The 11,536-nt window shown below is 49.9% G+C and overlaps 1 protein-coding gene across 3 annotated transcripts in view; it reads left to right on the forward strand.

Annotated features, from left to right (window-relative positions):
• SPEN (spen family transcriptional repressor) overlaps positions 1 to 11,536 on the forward strand; it is an 88,150-nt gene extending 76,614 nt beyond the window's left edge. For all 3 annotated transcript variants that reach the window (XM_080657594.1, XM_080657596.1, XM_080657595.1), the window contains 5 exons: positions 491 to 8,681; positions 9,071 to 9,565; positions 9,716 to 9,910; positions 10,226 to 10,384; positions 10,801 to 11,536. In XM_080657594.1, coding sequence (XP_080513720.1) covers positions 491 to 8,681; positions 9,071 to 9,565; positions 9,716 to 9,910; positions 10,226 to 10,384; positions 10,801 to 10,932 — 9,172 coding nt within the window. In that variant the 3' untranslated portion in view covers positions 10,933 to 11,536. The remainder of the gene's footprint in view (positions 1 to 490; positions 8,682 to 9,070; positions 9,566 to 9,715; positions 9,911 to 10,225; positions 10,385 to 10,800) is intronic.

Here is an 11,536-nt window from a genome sequence, read left to right on the forward strand (position 1 = left end):
ATTAAAAAGTAAAAAGTGGCCGGTTGGTCACGTCCCCGGTGGGGGGTGTGCAGGAGGCAGCTGATTGATGTTTCTCTCTCATCGATGTTTCTAGCTCTCTATCCCTCTCCCTTCCTCTCTGTAAAAAATCAATAAAATATATTTAAAAAAAAAGTAAAAAGTGAATTTTTATTTAACTCAGTATATCTAAAATATTATTTCAACATATAATCAAGTTAAAAATTACTGAAGTGTCTTTTTTTTTTTTTTTTAGCTAAGTCTAACAATTCCAGTGTATATTTTACACTCCCATGTGAATTCAGGCTAGCCAAATTCCAAGTTCTCAGTAGTCAGCTGTGGCTAGTGCCTATGGTATTGGACATTACAGGTCTAACGACTAAATAATGGCAAAGATTTTTAGAAGCAGGACTTTGTAATCTAATATGTATGATTTAATGTATAAATGACAAGGAAACAAAAGAATGAAATATTTTTTGTTTGTTTTTGGCAGAGAGGAACGAAGGGGATCTTATGATTATAGCCAAGATCGCACATATTATGAGAATGTTCGTACTCCAGGCACATATGCTGAGGACTCTAGACGGGACTATCCAGCTCGAGGGAGAGAATTTTATTCAGAATGGGAAACTTACCAAGGAGACTATTACGAATCTCGATATTATGATGATCCTCGGGAATACAGGGATTACAGAAGTGATCCTTATGAACAAGATATTCGGGAATACAGTTACAGGCAACGGGAACGAGAAAGAGAACGCGAAAGATTTGACCCTGACCGGGACAGAGACCATGAGAGGAGGCCAATTGAACGCAGTCAGAGTCCGGTGCACCTGCGGCGCCCACAGAGTCCTGGAACATCTCCCTCACAATCAGAGAGATTACCAAGTGATTCGGAGAGGAGGGTTTATAGCCGGTCCTCAGACCGGAGTGGAAGCTGTAGCTCACTTTCCCCTCCAAGATATGATAAACTTGACAAACCTCGTTTGGAACGCTATACAAAAAATGAAAAGACAGATAAAGAACGAACTTTTGATCCTGAGAGAGTGGAAAGAGAGAGACGCTTAATAAGGAAGGAGAAAGTGGAAAAGGACAAAACTGACAAGCAGAAACGAAAAGGAAAAGTTCATTCCCCTAGTTCCCAGTCTTCAGAAACAGACCAAGAAAATGAAAGAGAACAGAGCCCTGAAAAATCAAGGAATTTCAGTAAACTGAGCAGAGAGAAAGCTGACAAAGAAGGAATAGCAAAAAACCGCTTAGAACTCATGCCTTGTGTGGTTTTGACTCGAGTGAAAGAAAAAGAGGGGAAGGTGATTGACCACACTCCATTGGAAAAGCTGAAAGCCAAGCTTGATAATGACACTGTTAAGTCTTCTGCCGTAGATCAGAAACTGCAAGTTTCTCACATGGAGCCTGCAAAATCTGACTTACCTAAACTGGAATCTGTCAGAATGAAAGTGCCAAAGGAAAAGGCACTTTCAAGCCACATAGAAGTGGTAGATAAGGAATGCAGGCTTAAAACGAGGAAGCACCTAAAACCAGAGCAGTCTGCTGATGGGGTCAGTGCTGTGGATTTGGAGAAGCTGGAAGCAAGGAAAAGGCGTTTTGCAGATTCCAATTTGAAAGCAGAAAGGCAAAAATCAGAAGTCAAGAAAAGTAGTCCAGAGATGGAGGATGCTCGGGTGCTTTTAAAAAAGCAGCCTGACATGCCATCTAAAGATGTCATTCTGCTGAGGGAAGGAGAGTCTGAAAGAAAGCCCATGAGGAAAGAAATTCTTAAAAGAGACTCTAAAAAGATCAAACTAGACAGACTTAATGCTGTTCCCAGCCCCAAAGACTGTCAGGAACTTGTCAGTATTTCTGTTGGGACTGGCCCAAGACCCATCTCAGACCTGCAAGCAAGGCTGGGAGAACCAGTAGGTGAATCTGCAGAAAATCAAGAAATCCAGTCCAAAAAACCTATTCCCTCCAAACCACAGCTCAAACAGCTGCAGTTATTAGATGAGCAAGGACCAGAGAGAGAAGATACTAGGAAAAACTATTGCAGTCTTCGTGATGAAGCACTTGAATGTAAATCAGGCCAAGAGAAACCACATTCAGTAAATACTGAAGAAAAAATTGGCATTGATATTGATTACACGCAGAGTTACCGAAAACAAATGGAGCAGAGTCGTAGAAAACAACAGATGGAGATGGAAATAGCCAAGTCTGAGAAGTTTGGCAGTCCTAAAAAAGATGTAGATGACTATGAAAGGCGTAGTCTTGTTCATGAGGTAGGTAAACCCCCTCAAGATGTCACTGATGACTCTCCTCCCAGCAAAAAGAAAAGGATGGATCATGTTGATTTTGATATCTGCACCAAGAGAGAACGGAATTACAGAAGTTCACGCCAAATCAGTGAAGATTCTGAAAGGACTGGTTGTTCTCCCAGTATCCGACATGGTTCCTTCCATGAGGAAGATGACCCCATAGGCTCTCCTAGGCTAATGTCAGTAAAAGGGTCTCCTAAAGTAGATGAAAAGGGACTCCCTTATTCTAATTTGACTGTCAGAGAAGAATCCTTAAAATTTAATCCTTACGATTCCAGCAAGAGAGAACAGATGGCAGACATGGCCAAAATAAAACTAACTGTCTTGAATTCTGAAGATGAACTAAATCAGTGGGACTCTCAAATGAAGCAAGATGCCAGCAGATTTGATGTGAGTTTCCCAAACAGCATAATTAAGAGGGACAGCCTTCGAAAGAGGTCTGTACGTGACTTGGAACCTGGTGAGGTGCCTTCTGATTCTGATGAAGATGTTGAACACAAATCCCACTCACCCAGAGCGTCAGCATTATATGAAAGTTCTCGATTATCTTTTTTATTGAGGGATAGAGAAGACAAACTACGGGAGCGAGATGAAAGACTCTCTAGTTCTTTAGAAAGGAACAAATTTTATTCTTTTGCATTGGATAAGACAATCACCCCAGACACTAAGGCTTTGCTTGAAAGAGCTAAATCGCTCTCTTCATCTCGAGAAGAAAATTGGTCTTTTCTCGATTGGGACTCTAGATTTGCTAATTTTCGAAACAACAAAGATAAAGAAAAAGTTGACTCTGCTCCAAGACCTATTCCATCTTGGTACATGAAAAAGAAGAAAATTCGGACTGATTCAGAAGGAAAAATTGATGATAAAAAAGATGATCATAAAGAAGAAGAACAGGAAAGGCAAGAATTATTTGCTTCTCGTTTTTTACACAGCTCAATCTTTGAACAAGATTCTAAGCGCTTGCAGCACCTAGAGAGAAAAGATGAGGAATCTGACTTCATTTCTGGTAGGTTATATGGGAGGCCGACATCTGATGGAGTGAACAGCACAACTGATTTGATTCAAGAGCCAGTAGTTCTTTTCCATAGCAAATTTATGGAACTCACACGAATGCAACAGAAAGAAAAAGAAAAAGAACAAAAACCTAAAGAGGCTGAGAAACAGGAAGATACAGAGGATCATCCCAAGACCCCAGAATCTGCTTCTGAGAATAAAGAGTCAGAACTGAAAACCCCATCTTCTATTGGGCCTCCTTGTGTCACTGTTTTAACTCCAGCGTCGGCATCATTACCACTGGAGAAGACAGCCGGTGATAAAACAGGAGAGCTGCTCTCGGTGACAGAAGAGAAGACCATGGAGCCAGCCTCTGTCTCAGAAGAAGCAAAACCTGCATCTGAACTGCCTCCCCTTGCTGTGGAACAACCTGAACAGGTAGACTTGCCCCCAGGAGTGGACGCTGAGAAGGATGCTGCCGGGACTCCTTTAGCTGTTGGAGAAAGTTCATCAGTTGACCAGCTGCCTTATCTGGATGCCAAGCCTCCAACTCCTGGGGCCTCATTTTCCCATGTAGAGATCAGTGGGGACCCAGAACCTGACAATACCCAACCACTTTCAAAACTGACTCAGAAGCCTAAGGAAGCTGATGAGCCAAAAGTGGACAAGCCAGACCCAGATGCCAGTGTTGAGCCCATTGCAAATCAGAAAGCTGAAGTTGTTGCTGAGGTTCAGCCTCAGGCTTCCGAAGGTGTAGAGGTTGATCCTCCAGTTGCTACAAAAGATAAAAAGCCAAATAAAAGTAAACGTTCCAAGACCCCCATGCAGGCAGCTGCAGCAAGTATTGTGGAGAAGCCCGTCACAAGGAAGAGTGAGAGGATAGACCGGGAAAAACTCAAGCGGTCCAATTCTCCTCGGGGAGAAGCCCAGAAGCTCTTAGAGTTGAAGATGGAGGCCGAGAAGATTACAAGGGCTGCCTCTAAAAACTCAGCCACGGACACTGAACACCCTGAGCCAAGTTTGCCCCTCAGCCGAACCAGGCGCCGGAATGTAAGGAGTGTCTATGCAACCATGGGTGACCACGAAAGCCGCTCTCCAATCAAGGAGCCCATCGAGCAACCGAGAGTGACCAGAAAGAGACTGGAGCGGGAGCTTCAGGAGGCCGTGGCAGTTCCTACCACCCCTCGGAGGGGAAGGCCTCCAAAAACACGCCGTCGAGCTGAAGAAGAAGAGGAGACCGAGGTGAAAGAGCCAGTTGAAACACTTAAACCAGCTGAGGGATGGAGATCCCCACGGTCCCAAAAATCAGTAGCTGCTAGTGGCCCACATGCGAAAAGGGGGAAAAATGAACCTAAAGTTGATGTTGAACGTCCTGAGACCACCACTGAGGTGAGTCCCCAAGTAAATGTGAAAGAAAATAATACAAAATCTAAGACTGATAAAGAAGAAGCAGGAAGTGAACCAAAAAGAGACAAAAAAGAAATTGGCACAGACAAAAATCCACCTGAAACCCCCCCAGTTGAAGTGGTAGAGAAAAAAGCCCCTGAAAAAAATTCCAAGTCAAAGAGAGGAAGATCTCGAAACGCTAGGTCAACAGTGGACAAATCTGCAAATCTGAAAACCGTAGATGCCAGTGTTAGTCCCACTGTGGCTCTGGGCCCTCCAGGGCTGGCTGTGGAGAAAGAAGCTGGGGTTGTGGCAGTCTCCCCAGAAAAGAGCAGGAGTCCACCAAAGGAGGAACTTTCATCCCAGGTGAACAGTGATCCAGCTGGTCCAGACAAGGAGCCAGAGAAGGAAGACCTGTCTGCCTCTAAGCTGTCCCCAGAAGCAAATCAGTTAGCCAAGCAGATGGAGCTTGAGCAGGCCGTGGAGAACATCGAAAAGCTCACTGAAACCTCTGCCTCAGCGGCTTTCAAGGCAGCAGCCACAGATGCACCAGAGGGCCTTTCCACAGAGGACAGGGACAAGCCTGCACATCAAGCGAGTGAAACAGAACTTGCTGCGGCCATTGGCTCCATCATCAATGATATTTCTGGGGAGCCAGAAAACTTCCCAGCACCTCCACCTTACCCTGCAGAATCTCAGACAGATCTGCAGCCCCATTCACAAGGGCTGCAGACTCCTGAGGAGGGAATGGAGCCTGAGACCAATGAAGCTGTGTCTGGCATCTTGGAGAATGAGGCTACTACAGAATCTTCTGGCCCACCAGTCAGTGCCCCTAACCCCTCAGCAGGCCCAGCAGATACCAAGGAAGCTGGAGGGAACAGCAGCGAAACCTCCCACCCAGAGCTGGAAACTAAGGGATCAAAAGAAGCTGAAGTGGCTCTCCCTCGGAAAGACAAAGGGCGCCATAAAACAACTAGATCACGCCGCAAAAGGAATACAAACAAGAAAACTGGGGCTACTGCAGAGAGCCGTGTCTCACAACCCAACCAAGTTCAAAGCAATAATCCTGCCACAAATGAGGGGACAATGGCACAACCCCCAGAAACTCCACAAGAAGAAAAGCAGAGTGAAAAGCCCCAGGTCACTCCTCCGGAGACATGTGCTTCTGACCCAAGCGAGACTCCATCCAGGGAAAATTTGTCCCAAGAAACCAGTGTTGAAGAAAAGACTCCAACCAAAAGGACTGTGCTCCCAGACCCTCTCCCTCCCTCACAGCCAGTATTGGTGGACAATGAGCCCCAAGCCAGGTTCAAGGTGCATTCCATCATTGAAAGTGATCCAGTGACCCCACCCAGTGATTCAAGCATACCTACCCCCACAATTCCTTCTGTAACTCCAGCAAAGCTCCCACCCCCAATGACCTCTGGGGGGATCCCACACCAGAGTCCCCCTACTAAGGTGACAGAGTGGATCACAAGACAGGAGGAACCTCGGGCTCAGTCCACCCCATCTCCAGCTCTTCCCCCAGACACAAAAGCCTCTGACATTGACACCAGCTCTAGTACGCTGAGAAAGATTCTCATGGACCCCAAATATGTATCTGCCACAGGCATCACTTCCACAAGTGTCACTGCTGCCATTGCAGAGCCTGTCAGTGCTGCCCCTTGTCTGCATGAGGCACCAACCCCTCCAGCTGAACCTAAACAGCCTCTTTTAGAAGAAAAACCAGGAGCTCCAGTAACTAGTGCCTCTGACACACAGGCCTCAGAGGTTCCAGTAGTCACTGACAAAGAAAAGGTGGCTCCAGTTATTGCTCCCAAAATTACTTCTGTTATTAGCCGGATGCCTGTCAGCATTGATTTGGAGAATTCGCAAAAGATAACTCTGGCAAAACCGGCTCCTCAAACCCTGACTGGCCTGGTGAGCGCCCTGACCGGCCTGGTAAATGTCTCCTTGGTCCCAGTGAATGCACTGACTGGCCCAGTGAATGCCCTGAAAGGCCCTGTGAAGGGCTCAGTGACGACACTGAAAGGCTTGGTGAACACTCCTGCTGGCCCCGTCAACGTCCTAAAGGGGCCAGTAAATGTTCTGACAGGGCCAGTGAACGTTCTCACCACTCCGGTGAATGCTACCGTGGGCACAGTGAACACTGCCCCAGGCGTGGTGAATGCAGCCTCGGCTGCAGTGAGCGCTACAGCGGCTGCAGTGAGTGCTTCAGCGGGTGCAGTGACAGTCACAGCAGGGGCAGTGACTGCTGCATCTGGTGTTGTGACTGCCACCACAACAGGTGCATTGACTGTGGCGGGTGCAGTCATTGCACCACCAGCAAAGAGCAAGCAGAGATCAAGCACTAATGAAAACAGTCGGTTCCACCCAGGGTCTATGTCTGTGATTGACGAGCGTCCAGCAGACTCAGGCTCTGGAGCCGGGCTGCGTGTGAACACTTCTGAAGGAGTGGTGCTCCTGAGCTATTCGGGGCAGAAGACTGAAGGCCCACAGCGGATCAGCGCCAAGATTAGCCAGATCCCCCCAGCGAGTGCCATGGACATTGAATTTCAACAGTCGGTATCCAAGTCCCAGGTCAAACCTGATTCTGTTGCACCATCACAGCCACCACCCAAAGGTCCTCAAACTCCTTCAGGCTATGCAAATGTGGCCACCCACTCTACTCTAGTGCTAACTGCCCAGACATATAATGCATCTCCGGTGATTTCATCTGTTAAAGCCGACCGTCCTTCCTTGGAGAAGCCTGAGCCCCTTCACCTCTCTGTGTCCACACCTGTCACCCAGGGTGGCACAGTGAAGGTTCTCACCCAGGGCATAAACACATCCCCAGTGCTGGTTCACAACCAGTTGGTTCTCACCCCAAGCATAGTTACCACTAACAAAAAGCTTGCTGACCCCGTCACTCTCAAAATAGAGACTAAGGTCCTTCAGCCGGCTAACCTGGGGTCTGCTCTCACTCCCCACCACCCTCCTGCTCTGCCCAGCAAACTGCCTGCAGAAGCAAACCACATCACCTCAGGGCCCAGCACCCCAACAGATCGAACTGTCTCCCATTTGGCAGCCACAAAGCCAGACGCACATTCTCCTCGACCCAGTGGGCCTGCTCCATCTCTTTTCCCAAGGGCATGCCACCCCAGCAGGACCACGTCCACTGCGCTCTCCACTAATGCCACAGTCATGCTGGCTGCAGGCATCCCTGTGCCTCAGTTCATCTCCAGCATTCACCCGGAGCAGTCTGTCATCATGCCACCCCACAGCATCACCCAGACCGTCTCCCTTAGTCATCTGTCCCAGGCTGAAGTGAGAATGAACACGCCCACACTGCCTAGCATCACCTACAGCATCCGGCCAGAGGCACTTCATTCACCTCGGGCCCCTCTGCAACCCCAGCAAATAGAGGTCAGGGCCCCACAGCGGGCAGGCACGCCCCAGCCAGCCACAGCTGGTGTGTCCTCCCTGGCCTCCCAACACGCTCCAGAGGAAGAAGTGCATTATCACCTCCCTGTTGCTCGAGCCGCAGCTCCTGTGCAGTCGGAAGTACTGGTCATGCAGTCAGAGTACCGACTGCACCCATACACTGTGCCCCGGGACGTAAGGATCATGGTGCATCCTCATGTGACAGCAGTCAGTGAGCAGCCCCGGGCAGCAGACGGTATAGTGAAGGTTTCACCAGCCAGCAAGGCCCCTCAGCAGCCAGGGAAAGAAGCTGCCAAGATGACAGATGCCAAAGCAGCCCCTGCCCCTGCACCTCACAGTGAGGCCCGAATCCTTACCGTCACCCCCAGCAACCAGCTCCAGGGGCTGCCTCTGAGCCCACCTGTGGTGGTGACCCATGGGGTGCAGATCGTACACTCCAGTGGTGGGGAGCTGTTTCAGGAGTACAGGTGCGGGGATATCCGCACCTATCACAGCCCGGCTCAGCTCACTCACACTCAGTTTCCTGCCACCGCCTCCATTGGCCTGCCTTCCCGGACCAAGGTTCCCACTCAGGTGAGAGCACTACAAATCAGCCCTCTAGTGCAAATAGTGATTGAGGTGCCATTGTGGTTCTTAAAGTGTGTCATTCTTTTCGTGGGTTTAAAGAGAAACTTCCTAAATTTCAGGGATCAGATCACAGCACAGAGCTTAAGGACACGGGAAGGAGCTCTTTGTGGGTCGGGAGGGAGGGAACATGTTACCTCCTCTTACCAGAACTCTCAATCTTGAGCCCCAGAATGCATCACCAACTGGTTAAAGTGTCCCCGCCCCCCTGGGGGTGCGCCCAGCTGAGAGGAGATGCCCATAGCTGACTCTTGCTGGGGCCAGTGGCCAGTAAGTTGGGGGCTCAGTGTTCATAACAGACTCTGACCTTGTCCCTATCTCTTCCTGCCCAACTCTAGGGTCCCTCTCCTGAAAGTGAGCCTTTGCAGCCCACTCAACCTGTGCAGTCTACACAGCCTGCCCAGCAGCCCGTGCAGTCTACACAGCCTGTCCAGCCCACGCAGCCCTCGCAGCTTAGCCAGCCACCAAGCAGCAAGATGCCTCAGGTCTCCCAAGAGGCGAAAGGGACCCAGACAGGAGTAGAGCAGCCTCGCCTCCCAACCGTACCTGCAAACAGACCAGCTGAGCCTCATGTCCCGGTTCAGAGGACCCAGACAGAAACAAGCCAGATCTCCTATCCCTCCCCTGTGTCTGTCTCCATGAAGCCTGACCTTCCGGGCCCTCTCCCTGCTCAGGCTGCCCCAAAGCAGCCATTGTTTGTCTCCACAACCTTGGGCCCTAGCACCCCTCCAGGATTGGCTCTGCTGCACACTGAAGCCCAGCCCTCCCCCAACCAAGATTCTTCGCCACACTTGACTTCCCAGAGACCTGTGGATATGGTTCAGCTTCTGAAGGTAAGTCTGGGAGGGGTCCCCCCACTACTCTCCAAGCTTGGTGCTGTGTTAAAATGTCCCAAGATCCCCACTTGATTTAGCACAGTAAGCCTGCTGCCTAGGGCCATGTCCAGTCATGAGCTCACTTCCTGTTTGTTTCCCCTTGAACAGAAGTACCCCATTGTGTGGCAGGGCCTCCTGGCCCTCAAGAACGACACAGCTGCTGTGCAGCTCCACTTTGTCTCTGGCAACAATGTCCTGGCCCATCGGTCTCTGCCCCTCTCTGAAGGGGGCCCCCCACTGAGGATCGCCCAGAGGATGCGGCTGGAGGCCTCGCAGCTGGAAGGGGTTACCCGAAGGATGACGGTAAGATGGGGCCCTGGTGAGCAGCTGCCCCACCCAGGGATATAAGGTGTGGGCGGCCCCCAACTGCCTATCTCCTTTTTATGGGCTGCAGCAATGGCATTTAGTGTGGATGACAATGGGCATGTTCTTTCCCCTCAGAGTGTAAAATGCCTCTAGACATAAAACAAGGCTTTTTTTTTTTTCATTCAACTAATTTAGGGGTGGACTTTCAGGTCATTTCAGAGGTAGGAGCTTTTGTGGACATGGGAGCCAAACCTCCTGGGTTGGACAGGCCTCTGTGTGTTGTGAGGCCCCTGACAGTTGCCTCTGTCCCAGGTGGAGTCAGAGTATTGTCTGCTGCTGGCTCTGCCCTGTGGCCGTGACCAAGAGGATGTCGTGAGCCAGACCGAATCCCTCAAGGCTGCCTTCATCACCTATCTACAGGCCAAGCAGGCGGCAGGGATCATCAATGTTCCCAACCCTGGCTCCAATCAGGTCAGCCCCCTGCCCAGTGTCCTTCCTCGGTGCACCCAGGTGGGGCTGGTCATGCAATTTGACTAATCTGGTGGCATGGCCCACTAGTACAGCCAGAGCAGTTCAGGAGTTTCTTAGAGGTGGGCAAAGGGCATTCTGGGTAGAGGAAATAAGCAGTGTCTGGGTGGGGCCACCATTGCCCATCCTGGAGACAATCAAGGGATAGCTGATACAGCAGGTTTTTCTTTAGCCTGATGATACAGAAGAGGGTGGCAGGAGGTTAGTTTATGATAGTTTTCTGACAAAGCCACGGAGACTTAGCTGGTGGGGAAACTGACTCAACCTGGCTCTTTGCGTTGGGCCTGTTCAGAGGAATGGCAGTGGGGTTGGTGATGTGAAGACAAGGGGTCCCACTTATCGCTCGTCCTCTTCTCCAGCCCGCCTATGTGCTGCAGATCTTCCCACCCTGCGAGTTCTCGGAGAGTCACCTGTCCCGTCTGGCCCCTGACCTTCTGGCCAGCATTTCCAACATTTCTCCCCACCTCATGATTGTCATTGCCTCTGTGTGAGCCACTGGTCGGTCAACGACTCGGTGTATTTTCCCGAGGCTCTGCAGCAAAAGCAAACACAGGACAACCCAGCCAAGTGGAGGAAGAAGCTGCCGAAGGGGACAGCCTCCACTGCCAGACGGCCAGCCTTGCCCTCCTGGCCTGCCGGCCCAGCTCAGGCGGACAGACCCCTCTGGGCAGTGGTGCTGCTACTATGTATGTTTACAAGACATTTAGCCCAAGGACAGACCACCAACCGATGGACTTGCAGACACCTTGGGGCTGGGTTTCTCCTCTTTTTGGAGAAAAGGAACAGGGCAGTGGAATTAAATTTTTTTGTTTTTGTTTTTAAGAAACAAGAAAACAGAACTGCCTTTGCACTAAATTAGTGACTTGGACTTTTGCATAGTGAAGACAGGCTGTGGCACTCTGGACATCTTGGTGTATGTGAACACACGTCACAGACTCAACGCAGGACTTCAAACTGCTGCTGAAACCTTGGGGTCAAGGAACATTTCATTGGGTTTGTCCCCATCTCCTCCCTTCTTGCTCATCTGGCTGTCATCTTGTCTTAATTCTCTTGCCACCACCATCTGATTCACCCAGGATGTACAGCTTACAATCG

This window comes from Plecotus auritus, assembly GCF_963455305.1.
Source record: "Plecotus auritus genome assembly, chromosome: 2".
NCBI classification, from domain to species: domain Eukaryota; kingdom Metazoa; phylum Chordata; class Mammalia; order Chiroptera; family Vespertilionidae; genus Plecotus; species Plecotus auritus.